At 44.6% G+C, this 20107-nt stretch overlaps 3 protein-coding genes across 3 annotated transcripts in view; 1 reads left to right on the top strand and 2 right to left on the bottom strand.

The window, feature by feature from the left end:
* Positions 1-7478, bottom strand: part of GPBP1L1 (GC-rich promoter binding protein 1 like 1) — a 31912-nt gene extending 24434 nt beyond the window's left edge. The window contains exon 1 of the mRNA XM_030953211.1: positions 7355-7478. The gene's annotated coding sequence lies outside the window, so the exon portion shown is untranslated. The remainder of the gene's footprint in view (positions 1-7354) is intronic.
* A 282-nt stretch (positions 7479-7760) lies between these two features.
* On the top strand, positions 7761-11752 carry TMEM69 (transmembrane protein 69). The gene is made up of 3 exons (XM_030953778.1): positions 7761-8202; positions 8683-8745; positions 9374-11752. The coding sequence occupies exons 2-3, from the start codon at positions 8701-8703 to the stop codon at positions 10085-10087; spliced, it is 759 nt and encodes a 252-aa protein (XP_030809638.1). The 5' UTR covers positions 7761-8202; positions 8683-8700; the 3' UTR covers positions 10088-11752.
* A 678-nt stretch (positions 11753-12430) lies between these two features.
* On the bottom strand, positions 12431-19648 carry IPP (intracisternal A particle-promoted polypeptide). The gene is made up of 8 exons (XM_030953777.1): positions 19313-19648; positions 18798-19229; positions 18308-18463; positions 17267-17434; positions 16326-16463; positions 15888-16010; positions 14997-15217; positions 12431-14171 (listed from the first exon to the last, which is right to left on the bottom strand). The coding sequence occupies exons 1-8, from the start codon at positions 19614-19616 to the stop codon at positions 13947-13949; spliced, it is 1767 nt and encodes a 588-aa protein (XP_030809637.1). The 5' UTR covers positions 19617-19648; the 3' UTR covers positions 12431-13946.
* Between the last annotated feature and the right edge of the window lie 459 nt (positions 19649-20107).

Raw genomic sequence — 20107 nt, 5'->3', positions numbered from 1 at the left:
TTTCAGGGACTGTACACTTCTCTTAAACAAGTGCATCTATTGACACTACTGATACAAACCAAAGAAACACATTTTAAATAGGCTTTAAATGTGAACAATGCTCTGAACTTTCAAACAGCTTTAGCATTTTATGAAATAAGGTATTGCAAATCTGCAGAAGGTATTCTACTATTTTAATCAAATCCAAAGGTCTTCTTAGCTCTTTAAGGAACAAAATCAAACATCTATTTTGTACTGCACTTTGGTCTACAGACGTTTTCCAAGTAAGTCGAGATAAGGCTCTGTTCTGCCCAGAAGCCTGCACAGCACAGCACCTTGTCATGGATGCCTTTAAGGTACCACTCTTGTCCCCAGACCCTCATGACAGAATGAATGAAAGGGCAATGAAGAGCCCATCTGTGCAGTCTGCCCAAAGCCTCAAGGAACAAAGTCAGTTCTGCACAGCAGCACACACCAGGATAATGTTCTCCATCATCAGGAAAGAATTGCAAATATGTAATTACTGGCTTATCCCCACTGGATGCTATATACATCCTGCCTACCTGTCTTCCAGAAATCTGGATGGAGCCTAAACAGAAGTTAATTAAGTAGCTCTCCAGCGCCTTAAAAAAAATGGGATGGGTATTTCCCACTAAGGGTATTTTATAAATCAGTATTTTACTAGGGTTATTACTGCTACTATAGCACATTTACGTTTAAATATATTCTGCTTGGAGTGGAGAAAAACACATTTCCTATGGAAAAGAGCTTCAAATGCAACCAGACTATTTATCAAATATTTGTGTCAAGTCAAGAGAGACTACAAATCAAGTAGAGGGAAGTACAGATCTGCATTCCAGATGAAGGATAAGCAAGTAGAAGGCATGTCATTTGCAAAGAGGAAGAAGAATTGAAAGTCAACAGAACAGAGGACATTGAGAAATAAGAGACCATTCTCCTAACCAGTACTGGACTAATTCTTCCCCTCAATACCATTGCCTGGTCCTACAAGATCAGTACTACAAACTGGGAAGGAAGGTGCATTCCAGTTATAGGTACTTCCCCTAAAGTACCCTGACAACCTGCCAAGACTCAGGGACAGCTCATACCTCTGCCCCTCCCTGCATCTGGATTATTTCCAAACCCTTGTACATCAAGACCAGGACAATATGATCAAACTCCACATTTATTTGTCTGTAACTAGGACATGACAAAGACATGTTCACTCAGCACTTTTCAGCATGTGTACAACACCTGCATTACAGTTCGTAAAGTTTACATTGTCTGCAATGGTTTTTATTTCACTGGTTTAACATTTTCAGCACTTTCTCTGATTGAGAAAGTATTAACAAACATCAATGCAGAAAAGTCACTGAACACAAGTTTAAAACAACTCATATACATAAAAGATAAATTGCAAAAATAATATATATTCCACTAGTTTGGTCTTGGCTTAAAAAAAAAAAAAGGGGGAAAAAGTGATCTCTACTCCCATGATCTAATGATTTGCTGCAGCTGGGACACATATCATCTTTGCACGTTCACAGTGTTTTCCTGGAGTTCTCTCTATGATCTAGCCCATTAAACTGAGTTAAAATAAAGCAAGGAGCTATGGACAAAATGTTGTCCAGCTGGTTTGGGCTTTGTCTTTAGATCTTGAAGAGAATTATTGTGCTGTTCTTCTCCAGGTAATCTATGCAGGCCAAGACTAAAATACTGTCATTCTTCTATCCTAGTGTCCTACAATAAATTAGGGAATACAAACAAAACATATCGGGGTCGTGGGGAATCTTCATACATTGCATGGTTAGGCACCTTTTCCAGAGATTTAAAAGAATTTAGCTCTACCCTCATCCATCAGATATCTTTGAAAGTCAACTAAACAATGCTCCCTGCTTCACCAATTTGTACAGTTATCCTCAGCCTGCAGAGGTCCAAAAATTAATGTCTCTAAATGTCTCATGAAGTATCAGAGAAACAAGTTTGTTATCAGCAGACTGGAATTCATTATGCAGCTATATGTACCCCTACTGGGATATTTTTTTGGAAGGTGTAAATGAAACCAGATTAGCACACCCACATTCTCCAGTGTATCCCTACAATCTCTTTTGGTTATTCCTATAGCTTGAAAGCCGGTCCCTGCATCTAATGCCTCACCTGAACATATTCTGCTGCAATTTCAACTCATAACTGCTTGTTTTATTCATGATGGATGTGGAAAACTAACTAAACTCTCCTTGCAGATACCTTTTAAGAAATATTTTCTTCAGACCAAAACTTCAGTATTCCCTGACTGAAAGGCAACTTTAGCAGGTGTTGTTTTGGGGGAAGCCCCACAGACCACCCTGTATCCCGGCACTGTTTGGCAGCAGAAAAAGGATCTACTATCACATTCTGGGATCAAATACAGCCATGCTTAAAAAAAAAAAAAACCCACAACCAAACAAATAACCCACCCTCAACCAGTCAAATTTCACTGGCAAAGATCAAGCTTTCAAGTTCAAAGCATCAATGATGAAAAAACTGACATGACCCACCTACCAAGTGTGACAGCTCACAGGTAGTGACAGGATGTTGGAACTGCCTCCCAGTTGTACCTGCAGGTAACTTTTTTAAGCTGCTTTATATATCACCTGCTTATGTCTGATGAAACTTGATGTATAAAACCATTGAAGAGCTAACCAATCCATTTTTTTCCCAATCCTTAATTATGGTTTCTCTCTTTCAGACTTCATTATTTTCTTTACAAATCTTGTTACACAGCCATAACTTTCTCAAATATCACATTATCCTAAACTGAACAAGATAGCTCCTGCTGAAGACCTACCCCTCCTCAGCAGAATGGAGAAACTGCTTCACTGCCTTATTTAAAATGCTTCTGTATGTTCCAGTATGACAAATGAATTTTCATGACAGTGATGCTGCTGAGTCATGATAATTTAGGAACTATTACAACCCCCAGGATACTCCCCCACAGAACTGCTTTCCTACCAGCTGCTACTTGTCTGTGTAGGCAATATACCAAAACACAGTAATTTGAACCCATCTACACCAAAATGGCTGAATCCAAAGCTATTGTTTCCAGACCATTTATTGAATTTGTTAGGATCACATTATCTGTGCGTCCAGTAAGAACATGACTGCAATATAGGGAAGTGAAACCACCAAAAAGTACATGACACAGGACAGACTCCCTGATGTGAACAGTCTTCCCTTGGACATACCGAAGTCTTGCCTTTTTTCTAGATGTTGAGAGGGGAAAAGCTCCACAACTCTTCAGCATTCTGCAACTTTTCCCACCCCCATGGGCTATCAGCTCCCTAAACACCAGAGGATACATTCCAGAAGGCCCAGTCAACCTGAAGACATTGAAGTTATCATTAACCCATTTCTCTATTTTTAACTGGAGTTCAAAGTAGAGGAAAGACAGTTTCTCCAAACTAGCAGTCAAGACCATAACGCATTCAATATTTTCAGGATGAAGGATCCTTGCTGAGTTTTTTTAAGATTAACATCAAAGGTCTTTTCAGATCATCTCACGTGAGTCCTGATTAATCCCTTGATGATGGATGACTCATTGTAACACAATGGCAAAACACTCCTCTCTGCTGAAAGGCTGGAGCCCTGTTGTAATCTTAACCATACACCTTCACCAGCAACTTTGTGAATACCAATAATTTCTGTGCCCAGAATAATACCATGTACCTCCCTGGCAGACTCAGTCCTTTATTTACAAGTTAATTGTTCATCACAAACTGAAGATGACAAAATTCCAAGAGAGTGTCACTCATTGCCACATACTCTGTATGCTGCAAATATGCTATGGGGAGGGGGTTACACGGATATCCAGAACCTAGAAGAGATGCCAAAAATAAAACTTAAATTAAAATGTCTCATTTCTTCCTGTATTGAAAAAAAAGGATTCTTAAAACCAAGGACATCTAGACAACATTATACACATACTTCCTTATCAAGTGCCTCTAACACCACACCACAGAGCTGTGATCCTCCTTCCAGTGCAGAGGATAAAACTATGCAAAACACTGAACTGGAAATGATCACAAGATTTAAGGAGAAAACAAATCAACACTGGCATTTTTGCTAGAATATCTGTAAGTCCTAGAACTTCAGTTGCTCCTGGCAAACTCCCTAATGCACAACAGTCCCTGAGGCACAAGGTCACATGCTGTAAAATATTTCTTTCTGAGCATCATTTATTGCAGAAAACCTCAGTCATGTTTGGCTGCACTGGTTCAAAGCATTTTTGTTAAGCCAGACCTTGGAAGTGCAACTATTTCAGATTAGTCATGTTATAGAACTGCATACACCAACACTTTGCAAAACTGCTGGCTGTTTAATAATAGAAAGGTCTAAGTAGCATCAAGTGTGAAAATTCTTCTCCTGACTTTCAAAGACCAGCTAGAGAAGGAGTAGCACACTTCAATCAAGAATTTCCAGTTTGGAGTGATACAGCCTGATCACTAATATGTATGATCAATTAAGCCAAAATGCTTCCCTCCCTGCCTACTGTCACGCTCACAGCCCTGTCTAACCTAGAACTTCTAGGTCTGCCCAGTGTTTGCACATACACGTACAGGGCAGTGGACACTTAGCCACTATCAATCTCTACCTGAATCCACTCCCAAAACCATAGATTTATCTTCTGACCATACAGTAACTCATTAAAGTTTGGCACATTTTCACAGGAACATATAAAGTTACAGTACACAAATTAAACAACATCCTGGCTTTCATGAAGTATTCTGAGCAGCACCATGTTTCTGCCAACTTCACTGCTTTTCATCAAATCTGACGAGCAAAGAGAACATGGACTTCAATTTCTCTTGCTGAAACAAAAGCCACACATGATTTAGTTGGCATCCTGGTCACTACGTAAGTGGCAGTAAAATGTCTACTTACATTGCTGAATTTGCAGAACCAAAACTAAACCCCTCCTGCCTCTACAAATAAATTACCACAAAACTTAAAAATCCCAGACAAACTTCCTGGTACACGCACTACCTCATCAAGTGCAAAATCCAGTGAGTATGACCTGTCCCTGGATAAGCCAGAGCAACAGTCAGCCCCTGGTTTCTATGGAGCTGTGAGGAAAAGCTCTGTCCATGCAAGCACAGCCAGCACTCCACAGGAGAGAGGTGCTTTAAAGCTTCAGCTCTACTGAACAGAGTCAGCCCTTTTCCAAATCTCTTCGTACAGACAAACAAACAAAGCACACCCTGGAGTACACTTCACAGCTAAGTCAATTCAGCAGTTACACAACTAACTTCAAACAACTCCTAACACTGGGGGGAAAAAAGGTAACTTTAACTCCTGAGCCAATAGTTTTTCTTCACTTTGTAAAGGCAAGAACTACATTATCTGACATCCCACACTCCTGAAGAAATTCACAGATCTAACCACAGCATTTTTCTGTATTAAAATAAGGACCCCACAACTCCTGAAACACTGTTTCCATTTAATGAAAATGCTAGTGAATATTATTTTTCCTGTAGTGACTTAATTTCCTAATTTAAAACAGGAATGTCAAGATTCAGAAACACCATGCAGCAGTCACATAAGTGAGACAAGGTGACCATACCCTGTAAATATTCTCAAAGTAGAGATTTTTTCCTAACATTCAGAAAGTATGCACTTCCATTTGATTTGTTGTACTTCACATCTGCATTCTGCTCCTCATATTTCTGAGACACTGCAGAAAAAACAGGATTTGCAGTTTTTTTAAAATGCCATCTGTTCCCTGCATATTTTCACTTTAGGTCCTCGTGTGATATCTGCAATGGAAACTTCTGTGTCATATAGGATTAAGGCTATAAACCAGATGAATATAAAATGCAGAGGGCTGCTGCACTTCCCTACAAACAGCTGTAAAAAACCCCAACATCATAAGGAAGTACCACCTGAAGCCTTTCTATTCCAAAAAAACTTTTAATAAGTTCTTCTTAAAGGGACTTTCCTCCAGAAATTAAGTGAAAAGAGTGTGAGAGGAAAAGCTGCTTTAAGAATTTGGGAATTTTATTTGTTCCTACCACTGCTTTTCACCTGTTTCCTTCCTGAGTCAGAAACTGGAAGTTTCAGATACTGGTCTCCAAATGGATAAGCTTTAAGGGGAACCTTTCACTGAAATACCAGCCATCTTCATTCATGAACTAACATTTGCATAAGCTTTTTTCATAACCACCTAACATTTTTATAGAAGCAATGTCAACTCTACAGTAAACTCAGCTTTGATGGCGCTCCAATTATCTCAGCTGTTATCTCCATTCCCCCTCTTTGCTATTTCCACACTTTGCTCAGGCACTTGCAACGTTTCAGAGTATTATCAACATTACTAACGCTTGTGTCACTCACAGCTCGGGGGCGGGGAAAGGCAGGCTGACCTACCTTGTCGTGATAATATAAAAAGATTTTTAAGCAACACTCTTAAACCATTCCACCATTACTTGTAAGAATTGAAATAGCTACTGTTCCTCTAAAGCTGTTTAAAAACTCGTAACTTGTGCAGACACCTACTGACTGCTCTAAAATCGTTCCAAAACAGCTCGTTACTAAACCGAACTGAATTCAAAGTCTTAAATGGATACTGGAAACGCCAGGCGCGTTCTGATCAAGCCCAGCCCCAGCCCTTTAAGGCAAACCACACAAGACCTTAGGCCAAGGGGGCATCAAACACACCGGACACACGGAAATAACTTTGACGCCCGAAAGAGCCGCCTCACGCTCGGCCCGGGCGCCGTTTCCCTCCGAGCAGACACCGAGCGGCACCTGACAAGTTTCCCAGCCCCGCTGGCAGCGGGCACAGCGAGCCGAGTCCCGGCTGCCCGCAGCCCACGTGTCACGGCCGGCCGCCGACCGCCCCTTCCCGCCGAGGGCAGCCGGGAAGCGCGGCCCGGGAGGAGCCGAAGGGGAACGGCCGGGCCGCCCGGTTTCGTTTCCAGCCTACAGCGGGGTCGCCCCTGCCCGGCCCCCGGCACTCACCCGCCGCCCCGGCCCGCCCCCCCCGCCCCGCTCACGGACGGCCCCATGACAGGAGCTCAGCTTCGGCAGTGTCAGCGCTACGAACTTCCCGGCTGAACAGGAAACAATAACCCGCAGAGCCCCGGCCCCGCCGCCCACCCCGGCCCGGCCCTGCCCGCGGGGACCTCGCGCTGCCCCCCGGAGCCGCCGCGGCCGCGGGACCGAGCGCGGGGGAAGGGGGGGGCCCGGCCTGGCGGGAGGCCGCTCCCGGGCCGCACCGAGCCCGCGGTGCCGCGGGGGGCGGCGGGGCGGGCCTGGGGGCGGCAGGGGCCGGGTGAAGACGCGAGGGGCGCGGGGGGCGCTGGGGGCGCGGAGGGGGCGGCGCGGGGGCCGCACTCACCGGGCGGGCCCTGGCGCGGCTCCGGCGGCCCCACAACCATAACAAAGCTCTGCCCAAAATGGCCGCCCAGCCCTGCCCGGCCGGGGGCCGGAGGGGGCGGGGCCCGCGCGCGCGCGGGGCGGGGCCGAGCACGCGGAAGGAACACGCCCCCCCGGTTCCCCCTCCCTGCCCCCGCCCCGGCCCCCGCGCCTCCCGCCCCACCAATCAGAGGCGGCGGCGCGCACCGCCCCCGTCGCCGCCTATCGGAAGCAGCCGCAGACTACGAGTCCCAGAAGACTACCGGACATGTCCGCCGTGCAGATAGGCGAGCAGCGCGCCGCAGGGTGGGCTGGGATTCGTAGTCCGCCTTTGAAAGGCTTGTCCGATGCTGTGATGCCGGAAGCCAGAAAGCAGGAATGGCCGCACTGCTCCCCAGGAGAGGTTCTGTCTCACGGGCAGGAGAGGAGCATGTCGCTCCTCTGCCAGACCGACCACGGCCCTCGGGCTGAGAGTGACCGGCACTGCTGCCCCCGGTATCGGCTCGGTGGGCCTTCCTCGGCCCGGAGGAATACGATGGGCCGCGCCAGTTCCCGCCCGGACCAGTAGCGCTAAGCACCGGGCGCCGCCGGAGCGCTTATGGGAGCACCGGAAGCCGCCACAGCTGGCGGGCCCGGCGCGGTGGCAGCGCCCGCTGAGTCTTGCCCGGTCCCCGGTGGGCAGGGCGCCCCCCCTCTGCAGGATACGCTTATTCTCCACTCCCTTCGCCCTCCAGCAGGCAGTTTGGCTGCCGGAGCCGCGCTTTCTCTCCCGGCGCAGCAGGACCGGGAACTGCGGAGCCAAATCCGGGGCGAGCCGCCCACGTTCCCCGGGTGAGTGTCGTACCCGGGGGAAGCTCACCCACAGCTTGCATGGGATGGCTTTTCTGCTCCTCTTTTTATTAATGTTCGCTTTTCCCGCGCATGAGGAAATGCTCCTTTGCAAGCTTTGTGAAGCCATTTATCCGTTGAAGAGGGAATGATCCATGAACGGGAAGTCATCACCTGTCCCCTGATACTCAGTTTTTTAACTAGCAATTGTTCTTGCAACAGTTAATACAACTTTAGAATTTCCGTTCATAGAGCTGCTTGAAACGAAGCATTCTGCACTGGGGAAGTACTGATTGAATACATATGTAATATGCATATATATATATATATATATATATATATATGTATATATACATATTTCTTTAAATATATACCTGTAAGACTCTTGCATTTGATAATTGTAGACTGTGACTGAACTTTGAGCATCAGACCAACTCAGTGATTCATTGGTTTCAGACCTTCTTCTGAATTTTTCTGTTTTAGGACATTGAGAAAACAAACATGTTTCCTCTCATACAACGATGCTGCTTCAACACACCTTTCAAAGTAAGTTACTGAAGGCTTTTTTTGCTGATTTTATTTTAAATAAAATAGCAAAAGATAGGACTGCAGCTTTGGAAAAAAGGTGGCTTCCAAGTTGGAGTGTGTCATTCAGCTTTTCTGGAATAGTTCATCGTTTCTACAGCACTTTTAGGCAAAGCTATTTCTTTTATAAAATAGCTTTGCTTTTTGAGATTTAGCTCAGATTTAGAATAGCTTTTTGAGATTTATTGTCTCAATGTATTTTTTTCCTATCACTTCTTGATGGGAGTAGTGAGGGGACAGTAGCTGATTTCTGGGGTGACCTTATCCTGCTTCTATATGGAACTACTTTATATTTTACTCTGAAAAGGACTGATATATCTTCAAACTGCCTAGAGAATGTGTGGGGAGGGATAGGTGGGCACTGAGTAAGCTTTGCTTGTGTACTCTGGAGAGCCCAGTTTCTCTTCATCAGCTGCATTGGGTGCCTTCATTAGTTTGGTTAAAACCACTTGAAATTCAAAAGCAAAGACAGCTGTAGTGTGACCTGAGCTGGAAAACCACTTGGTACAATATACAGGAGGTAGTTTAGTTACCTGCAGGTCTGTAAGCCTGCACTGTGCAGTGTTGAGAACAAGTTTTGTGCTTGCAGCTGCAGAAGTTACCTGGTGCCAGTGTGCTGCTCCATGGCAGGAACAAGACAAGCTGCTCCTCCTTGGCCCTCCTCCAGCTGCAGAGGGATGCACGGCCTCTCTGCACACCTCTGAGCCTCCAACCAGCAGCAGGTTACACAGCCCAGCTCCGGCCTTTCCACACCTCTCTCCCTGTCTCCAAGAAGAAAACCCCTGCAGAATCTGAGGAACAATCACAGGAGAGCCCGGGATCACTGAAGGATTGTCCCAAGCCAGCCCTTTACCTGAGCCTGGGGGGACTGATTCCCTTTGTGGCCGTGCCGCTGGCCATGGCCTCGCAGGGCTCCTACTGCCCAGAGCTGGCCTTTGCTCAGGTCACCTATGGAGCTGCCACAGCCTCCTTCCTGGGGGGCATGAGGTGGGGCTTTGCCCTCCCAGAAAACAGCCCAGCCAAGCCAGACTGGCTGAACCTGGCCAACAGCACAGTTCCTGCTCTGCTTGCCTGCCAAGCCTTGCTTTTCAAAGATGTCACTCAGGGAGCACTCATGCTCACGGTGGCCTTAGGGATAGCGCTGCATTATGACATTTCCCTTCTTCCTACTTACCCCAGGTGGTTCAAAATACTGAGGGTAGTGGGAACAGTGGTGATGATATCATCCCTGTTGGCCACTGTGGCACTGAAAGCTTTCTTAGAAGGGGAGCAAAGTGATGACAGAAAAAACAGCAGAACATAAATTAATAAATTCGTAAGGAGAAGCTGTTGTCTGCTAATAAGGTATTTGTATGGAGTTCCAGGAGAAATAAAGACTGATTTGTGCTTAGAAGTCATATGATGGCAGGGATCAAGATGCTTATTCTTGAAGCAAAATGATTTTCCAACTGATTTGAAGCTAGTTCACGAGGGAAGTATTGTAAATAGCAATTACTTCCAAGGCAAGCACGAGTCTGTCCTTATCTGTAGAACAAAGAATCACTCTTGAATGAGATGTTGCTGCTCTAGGAATTTAGAATGGAGGTTCAAAATGACATGGGTATGAATTACTCTGTGCTGAACTGTGAAAGCATCTGGTTTGACTGTAATGTGTGATCATGTTCTGAGGCGGGGAAAATAACAGTAACAAGGTGAAAGCACTTCTAGTTTGGTGTTTAAATAGGTAGCAGAGAATGATGCAGAAGCACATTCTACTCAGTTGCTGTGTTGTGGAGGAACAAGACTCCTATTTCACTCCTATTTTCAGAGGAGGTGCTGAAAATCACAGGATCACAGAATGGTTTGGGTCAGAAGGGGCCTAAAAGATCATCTCATTCCCATCCCCTGCTGTACCCAGGGACACCTTCCACGAGGTCAGGTTGCTCAAAGCCCCATCCAGCCTGGACACTTCCAGGGATGCTGTGTGAGGAAGTGCTCAGTGTGATGTCAGGTAAGAAAGGACAGGTGAGGTTTGTTTGCAGTGGCAAGCCAATGTCAGCACTCACCTGAAATGTGTCATTCAGCTGCTGTGCTGGAGTGGGGAAAAGCTGAAGAGGAAGCTTTGTATGGCTGACAAGGTGCCACAGGAGAGGGAAGGTCAAATTCCTGCTCAGGCTTACTGAAATTAAAAAGGTTATTTGAGCCACCTGTTCCTAGGTTTTGTCTGGATTTAGGGCTGCCTGACAAAGGAAGCTGCGTGCAACACAGCCATAAAGATCTGCCATAATCCTAAATTAGAGGACTGTTAACTTATGCTGTGACACAAGGACTCAAGTACTGGCACTAAGGGATCAGATAATGGGACTGAAAGTAGCTTCTCCCTCCTAAGAATCTGTACATTTGGACAGGTGCCATTGGGCTCGTAGGTAGCCTGCAAACCCTCCATGATGGGTCTATTTCTGAAAGCACTACAGAAGCATATGCTCTCTCTACTGAATTCTTCCTAGCACATCATTTAGTGGAAGATATAACCTAAGTCACATGGATTTTCTTTTTTGTGTCTACTACCTCAGGAAACCTATGAAATGGGATGTGGGCATATTTCTTGTAAGCTTTTTATCAGAAGTATTTAAGTACAGTGTAAGTTGCAGAAAGAAAGCTGAAAATGACATCCATATGTGGTCTTAGGACCAGATAATCCTCATAGTTCTGTTAAAGCACTGTTCTTCATTGTTGTTCTACACCAAATAAAGCACATGTTGTCCCTTAAAATTTGTTACCTGTTCATTTTGCAAAGAACAGATGTTTAAGAAACCTGCCTGTCCTGGAGATGAACCGTCTTGTATGATGTTGCTGAAACAGCAGCTCTGTACATCAGCCTCTCCCTTTTGCAATCTGTTAACAATTTTATGTTAAAAATATATTAAGCAATTATGGGTATCAGTTGCTCTATGCTGAATTATGAAAGTACCCTATTAAACAAAATATTTCAGAGCTTTTTCAACATAAAGGAAATAAAATGGAGTTTGTGAATGAAAATGGTTTTTCTATTCCTTCTTACTTGGGCATGGCATCTTTTAAGATGGGTCCAGAGAAGAGTCCTGTCTTTGGCTTCATTAGGTAAAAGAGGTGCTGAGGATCAGAAACCATAATGAACCAGCTTCAAAGTTTCATTCAAACACAACAGAATCAGTTACAAAACCTGGAGAAGGTAACCTCAGACAACTGCAGCTTCCCTCAAGCTCCATTAAACCAGGAAGTTTACAGGTAGGGATCAGAGGTAAACCTAAGGTAGTTCCCAAACAAATAAAATACAGCTAAGGTATTGTTTCTCAAACAGTTCCAAGAGGGATCCTGAAATACAAAGAAGAAAGACTAAAATATTACCTGTAATTTCATCCCACAAAGGGCTGAATAGAGCTGGCAAGACAGTTAGATTCCCAAGAAGTTTGAGTGATTTTACATTGAGAAGAGAAATACATGAGTATTTTACTGCAGAAGTGCGTTACTTCCACCACTCAAATAGTCAAAATTTATAACCAATCTTTCCCTAGTGTTCTAGTGGGAAATACAATTTCCAATAAAAAGAAAAAATGACCTATTATATGAAAGTGGCAGTAATACAGTTTACTAAGTTATGAAAGCAACCTATTCAAGAGCATTCCAGTCAGTTCTGAAAATACATTTTATTATGAAAAACAGTTTAAACAAGATCAAACCATTAATTCAGACACATAAGAAATTCTCTGAAGTAAAAGCACACACAAGATTATGGAACAATCAGACTCTCCATCATCTAGCATGTTTTAGCCCAACTTTATGTTAGATTTTAGGACCTCAATTATTAAGGTATCTGCAACACTCACCTTGGAGGACTTATCATGTAATAATTTGTTAATTTTACAGAGGGGATATTGACCTAAACAGAATGAATGCTCCTTTGTCTACACAGTGCCAGGCTTCCTGTTTTGTGACTTTCCAGTTGTGGTTTGGTGATCCAGAATAACACTGTCTATCAAAATTCAAGCAGCCTCACTTCAGACTCCATCCAAATCATCCATAGCTGTGCTGAAAATACAGCTACAGTGTGCAAAAAACAACTTGAATCTAGAAATAACTCCAAACTCTTTGTAGTACTGTTTTACTAAGTGTGTCTGAGCTAAATACCAACTCCTTAAGAGCACACTGGTATCATCAGTTCAATGTTAAATGCAGCTAATTCTATCACAGAAAGCTCCATTGGCTCAAATTTGGATGAGGCAGGATACAAGATGTAGTGAAGGTAAAGGAGTGTGTCTTGTAGAACAGCAAGTATTCAATGCCAAGTCGCAGCATGTGTCACACAGGGTAAAACCACATTTGACTACGGGGAAAAAATATGGGGGCAAAAGCCTTTCCCTGTGTTTTTATACTAACAGCAGTCCTAAACAGAACAGCCAATCTAATGAATAGCACTTGCATTTAAAATTCACCAGAGCTTACACAAAAAGGAGCTCTACTGGCATCACTGACACCACTGACAGGAAAAGCCAGCACTGAAGGGGAATGGCATTATTAGAACTGTGAGGACAACCTTCCAGAATAGGAAATTCTCATCCACTCACCACTCAAATTTGTGGAGTGGCCAGAAAGTAAAAATCCAATTCATATTTAATGCCCACCATGTCCAGCAAGAGAAAAGAGGCTTAAATGCATCAAGGTCGTAAGTAGAGGCACCAAGTCCTTCCTTTGTGTTATCTTCTCTTCCTTGTTTTCTGCCAGAAAAAGAACTAATGCCATCCAAATCACCCATCTGATCTTACCTACAGGTAACTCCTTGCTGTTCACAGTAACCCACTTCGAGACTGCAAGTCTTGCTAATGTGCCAGCTCAGTAACAACCTGATTAATGTCTCTAATGTGTTGGAATTATTTATTCAGATTTTTACAGGGCAAATTCACCATTTATTTCAGTGAGCTTAATCCAGTTCTAAGAGGCATTCCTACTCTTAAGAGAATACTTCCTGAGACAGACACTGGATAAGCCAATTTACTTTGAAGGGCTTTTCCTTTTGCTCAGGAAAATCCCTCTGATCTAATTCTCCACTGAAGCTCCTGTGTTAAAAGAGGTTTCTGGCCAATGAAACAGGAAATCTGAGGAGACATAATTGACTCATTCTTTGAATGAGTTTTGTCCTTTGTGTTTTACAGCACAGCTACACCTCCTTCGCAGCGGCTGGTGATCATGTTGGCAATTTCAGTCCAGCTGTCCATGTGAGGGTTATAAACTTCAACAGAGTCAGAGGTTACTGGAGCAGCAAAATCAGGACTGGGAGCTCTGCCTCCTGAGGCATAGAGAAGTCCATTCACAGCCACAACACAAACACCAGCTCTTGGGATCTTCATCGATGCAACTTCAACCCACTTTTCCTAACAAAAAGGTGAAAGATGAAGAAATAGCTTTAAGACAAGCCCTGATTCTGCTGAAGTAACTTCTAAAGCTTAAAGACTGAAACATATACAAAGAATACTGTGTATACACTTCACAGGCTTACATGTGGTATGTGTACAGTATCCAGAGGATTACCAAAACAGAAATGACAACACTTTCACAAGGGGTCCAAATTGTGGTAATCTCTAAAGAGCAGATCCCATACTGTCTGCCCACAACACCCCTCCCTTTCTTGAGTCACTGCAAGATGCAGTCAATCTCTAAAATAGAGCATGGTACAGTTTGAGGCGGGGGAAACAGGAAAACTAGATTCAATTTGAAAAGCAAAACAGATGGCACATGGGATTATGTTCTGCTTTTAAGAGTAGCTACTCTTCCAAACGAGCAATAGCAGTCTGGAAAATTTTTTAACCTTCTAATCATGCTGAAACACCACTACATTTTGATGCAGAAGAAGATCCTCAAATTTTGCAATAAAAGGTAACTCTTACCTTTACAATGAGCTTTTTCTCTCTATTCAGATTATTGAGCTTTCTATTGCAGAGGGGGAATCTATCCTCTCATCTTAACCCTAAGAAGTATTTACCGAACTACAGTATATCTGTGCAGAGTTAAACCATGACAACTACTTAGGACAGACCCTGAGATCACCAAAGCTGTTTTTTACTCAAGACACCCAGCCAGCAGTGAAAAGGAAATTGAATTTCCAGCTTTTTCTTTTTAAAGAAAGGAAGCAGGCTCTATAGCATCTTACACAAAGCTGATGCAATCTACATTTATGAAAAGAAGGGACTCTGCCCTACCTCTTCGAATGAGTATCTTTCTACACTAGCAAGTGCATCCTGGGATTCATTCCAGCCTCCCACAGCATAGATACAATCGTTGAGAGCAGCTACACCAAGATAGGCTCTTCTGGTGCCCATTGGAGCGAGCTCAGACCAGCGTTTGGAGATGGGGTCGTAGACTTCAACAGAACGCAGCTCTACTCCTTCACTGCTGATACCACCAATGACATAAATCAAACCTGCAGAAACAGAGCTTCTTTTTTAGGCTTCATAATGCAGACAGAAAATTTACTGTCACAACACAAGTTTCAGCCTGACATTAAGATGGTTAAAGAATGACAGAAAATCCTCCTTTTGTTCACTAGTAGAATGCATAAAGCTTTTGCATGAGCAGCTTGAGGCTTGAGCACTAGAAGCTCTGAGGAAAGCAAAAATTAATTAAGTACAGGGGAAGGTTCATTCAGAAGGTTTCAACTGCTGACCTGGCCAGGATCAAATACTGAGTAAGCACATTTATTGGTCAAGTATTTAGACATGTCTGTCTTAAAATAACCTATGGCAAGTCTTCACATTGTCACAAAGAAAAACATGCAAACCCAAATACGGAAGATAAATAAAAGCAGTATCAGAAAGAACAATCAACTGCAAAAAGACTAGCTGCATAATCACACTGACAGCCATGTAAAAACTTTTCATGAGATAAAAGGCAGGACACAAGAGAGAACTTTATAGTCTTTGAATTCTGCAGAATTAAAAACAGAGTATTAGAACAACAAAAAAGCAAGGCACAAGTGTGTGTGACTGACAGCTCAGTACAAGACAAAGGTAAGAATTCATGACTGAGACATAAAGCTTCAAAATCCACTGGATGTTGGAACTATTTAGTGATATAAACTTAACAATATTCACCTTGCATTTCACAACACCCAAAGCAGTAACGGGGTTTAGCCATGCTTCCCACCACATCCCAACTATTCTCTTCCGGATCAAATCTTTCAATTGTGTTGCCAATCTCTGCTCCAACCCAGCCTCCTGCAAATAACAGCAAACACAGGAAGGAATTTAATGACACAAAGCTGTGTATTAGCTGCATTTTTAGACATACAGTGGACTGTTCCAGGATAAATTCTGAAATCAGCATGCAGTCAACCTACAATGGAAATAAATTATAACTATACAATAACTAATCCACAGAGATGTAGTATATATGTTAATATTTATAGACACAGATGTTTTTCAAAACTTAAGTTTGTGAATTTGCATCACCAAGATGTAGTATTTAAGATCAATTTACAAGTTCTATGAATTAACATCTTTAACTCCACCTAGAAAAACTCCACAACCTACCCAAAGCATAGATGGCACCATAGCATGTGCACACTCCCAGTGCACAACGGGGATGGTTCATGGAAGCCACGGTTGTCCATTGCTTAGTAACAGGATCATAACATTCGGTACAGTCAAAAATCATCGAGTTGTCCTCACCTGCACAATAAAAGCAAGAAGAGTCAGGGGAAATGCAATCTTTTGAACTGCAGATATGGAAACAAGCTTCTTCCAGGACAGGCAACATTTGAATACAAGATTTATCTTTTGGTGAAACAGCCAACATAGCAAAAGCTTCATTTATACATAGTGATGTTTACATATGATGATTACATATGAATCATCACTGGGAACCACTTTCATCAGTAGTTCCCTGAAATGTTGCTGAAAACATCATAGAGGTAAACAACCAGGCTGCTGCACGCTTTACTCCCAGCACAACTGACTGGGTTTTCAAAGAATGAGCTCTGTGGTGATAAAAACAGTCTACATATGCATTCTTTTGTGATGGGCTGGTAGAGTTACTCATCACATCCTTGTGCAAACAGACATAATAAGCCTTTCCAGGCAGGCAGTGCACAAGTGGTCTGTCCTGTGGTACTGCCTTTTATGCTATGGGCTTCTCCTAGACTGTAACTGAGAAAACAAATTCCATCAGCGGTGGTACACACAGCCGCCAGAATAGCCAGCATCTTGGAGTATATCTGCACACATCTATATGGTAACCTGTGAATAGCTACACCATGAGGGGAGAGCAGCTTAGTAAAAAGTGCCAGTACAGGATCCCTAATAGGCATTCACAGAGCAGTGACAATAGAGAATCAAGGAACCCCAATTCCTTTGTTATTACACCTAAAATTGTATTATCCTCAAAACCACTTAAAACAAGAATATTTTTGAAAGTCTCCATCCATGAGTTCTCTAGCATTCATGTAAGAAAGAAAGCTTATTCCAGCTGTTACCTCCAATGGCATAGACCATTCCTCCCACCACAGCCACGCCCAGCCCACTCCGGGCCTGGTGGAGAGAGGATACCGTGGTCCAGTAGTGGCTGAAGGTGTCAAATCGCTCCACACAGCTCAGGGCTCTGCTGTCACTCCAGCGTCCTCCCTGCAGTCGGGTGTACCCACCTGCAAAGCAAGGGGAAAGGCCAAGTAAGAGCTTCCTGTGCATCCTCATGCTCCTATATCTAAACCATTAAAAATATTACAGTAACAGCCATTCGCCACTCAGAAGGAATTGGATTTTTCCAAGTGGCTTCATTTCTCCAGCATACAAGGAAGAATGATGGAAATTGTGCTGAGCTGATACCCCAACACTAAAAATACTGGAATTCATGTTTTCAGTAAAATACAAGGATCGGCCAACAGCTTTGCTGCATAACCACACTGGCAGCCATGTAAAAACTTTTCATGAAATAAAAGGCAGAAGACAAGAGAGAACTTTATAATATTTGAATTCTGCAGAATTACAAATAGAGTATTAGAACAATAAACAAGCGAGGCACAAGTGTGTGTGACTGACAGCTCAGTACAAGCTGGTGCTACTGCCCACAGAGTGAAACAAACATGTTGCCTTCCAATATAAAACTCTAGCTTTGCTGAAAACTTGGATTTTCAAGTATCCCACCATATGAACCAAAGTGTCCTGCACAGAGAAAACTTCAGCAATCAGAACAAAATGTGCAGTGAATTTGCATACATCATTCCAGCAGTGAGCCCTGGGTAAATCCTCTGCTGATTTGCAGCTTTCCACCCAAGGCAAATTATTTTTGAACAGCAAATCTGGGCTTTGAATGCCATGTCACAATAACAAAAAACGTGAATGCTGGACTCCTGTGCAATTCTAATCAAAGCTGCTAACATGGCAACTTAGCCATGATGTAATGTTTTGGTATCATTATATATTTTGATTTTTAAAAAATCTTTGAGTATCTCCTTCATTACTGCATTCTGAGATACTACTTCATTTGTTCTATAAGGTTCAAACAGCCACATTCTAACCTACTGCATAAAGGTACTTCCTGGCTTTCCTCCGGGGACGACCTTTAGAAGCCTGCAGAAAACTGCTGACCTTGTTCTCTTTGGGAGACTTAGAGACTTCACAATATTCTTTCAACAGAGTTTGCAGGGCCACCCGAAGACTGAAATCTGGAATACCTTCAAGAGTAACATAAGCAGAATAAGAATAAAATGAGCAGAATTAAAAAAAAATCACAGTGAAAAGTAACAAACTGTAAGGAGTTCAATTGTAGAAAAATTACTAACTTCTCTGAAAACAGCAGACAAATCAGTGTTGCTTACTTTTATAAGGCATTTTCAAAAGCATGTTTTTAAAGTAAGCTGTGCTTATTTTAAAAATAGAGCTTGGCTGCTATAAATGTTTTCATTCATCATGCCATTAATGTAAAGAATAGTCCATCAAAGTCCAGTAACTCTGAACAACACATATTTTGCTCACATACATCCATCTGATATTCCTTCTTTCACTTACTTTCTATGTATTTTAACAGCCTTTGTGCTGGTAGCAGAGGGAACCGAACAGGCTCCAGTACTTCTACAACATATTTCTTTCTTTTCCCCACATCCTTCAGAATCCATTGCATCGCTGCCGTGAACACCTGGTACTCGTCCTCGATGCTCAGGTCCTCGCTCCGCAGGATCTTCACGAGCTGCTCCTTGGTGAGCGCCAGGAACTCCTCCCCGCTCTGCACCTCCAGGAAGTGCGCGTGGATGTAGCTCTCGGTGAACTCCATCAAGTCGTGACAGGCGATCTGCTCGGAGAACTGGAAGAGGCCGATGCAGTTCAGCGGGTCGATCTGGCCCTTGAGGAACTCGCAGCAGAGCTCCACCACCTCGGTGAGCTGCAGCATGTCCGCGGCGACGATGAGCTCCTGGACGTTGTGCTCCGCGATGCTCACCACCCCTGCGGGCACCAAACCACAGCGGGGCCCCGCTCCAGCCTGCGGCCGCTGGGCACCCGCCCCTCGCCCCTCCGCCAGCCCTCACCTGTGTAGATGAAGTCGAGAAGCGTGTGGAAGGTGTCCGCCTCCACGCCCGCGATCCGCACCACGTCCCGCCCGGACTCCTTCATGCCGCCCGCGAACAGCGCCGCGAAGTACGGGCTGCTGGCCGCCAGCACCAGGCGGTGCACGGAGAACGCCTCCGGGCCCACCTCCAGCCGCACGTCGCAGAAGCTGTGTCCGGCGCGCAGCCGGTTGATCTGGGCCAGGAGGAGGCGGGCGTGCCGCTCGGAACTGGAGACGGAGCTGGAGGCAGAGCCGCCCTTGCCCATCCCGGCACTCGCCGCCATCGCTGCTGAGGCACCGGCCCCCCCCGCCCGGCGCCGGCCTCGCGCCGCGCACGCGCCCCGCTCCGCCCGCCCCGGCGCGTGCGTGGGGGGGAAGTGAGGGGCGCGCTCCCCGCTGAGGCGGCGGTGCTCGGACGGGGCCGGCACCGTGACGGGCGGGGCTGAGGGCCCTGTGGGAGCTCCGTGTTTCGTGACGGCTCCGTGTGTGCCGGGGGCTATGTGTGCCGAACACCCTGCCCTCAGGGCAGCACTGGTTCAGGTACCTCTGTTCGCTCACTTGTCTATGCGCATGCCTGGGCACCCGTCCCGTGAAGCCCCACGGGAATCACGGAATCATCAAGGTTGGAAGAGACCTTTAAGGTTATTCATTCCAATGGTCCACCCAGCACTGCCGCTGTAACCCCTAAACTGCTAAACCACATCACCAAGTGCCAGATCCAGATGTCTGTAAAAGAAAATGTATTGCAAAGGACCAAAACATGCCAAAACTAAGC

Source organism: Camarhynchus parvulus, chromosome 8 (genome assembly GCF_901933205.1).
Source record: "Camarhynchus parvulus chromosome 8, STF_HiC, whole genome shotgun sequence".
In the NCBI taxonomy this organism is placed as follows: Eukaryota; Metazoa; Chordata; class Aves; order Passeriformes; family Thraupidae; genus Camarhynchus; species Camarhynchus parvulus.
This window is presented reverse-complemented; position numbering and strand designations above follow the sequence as displayed.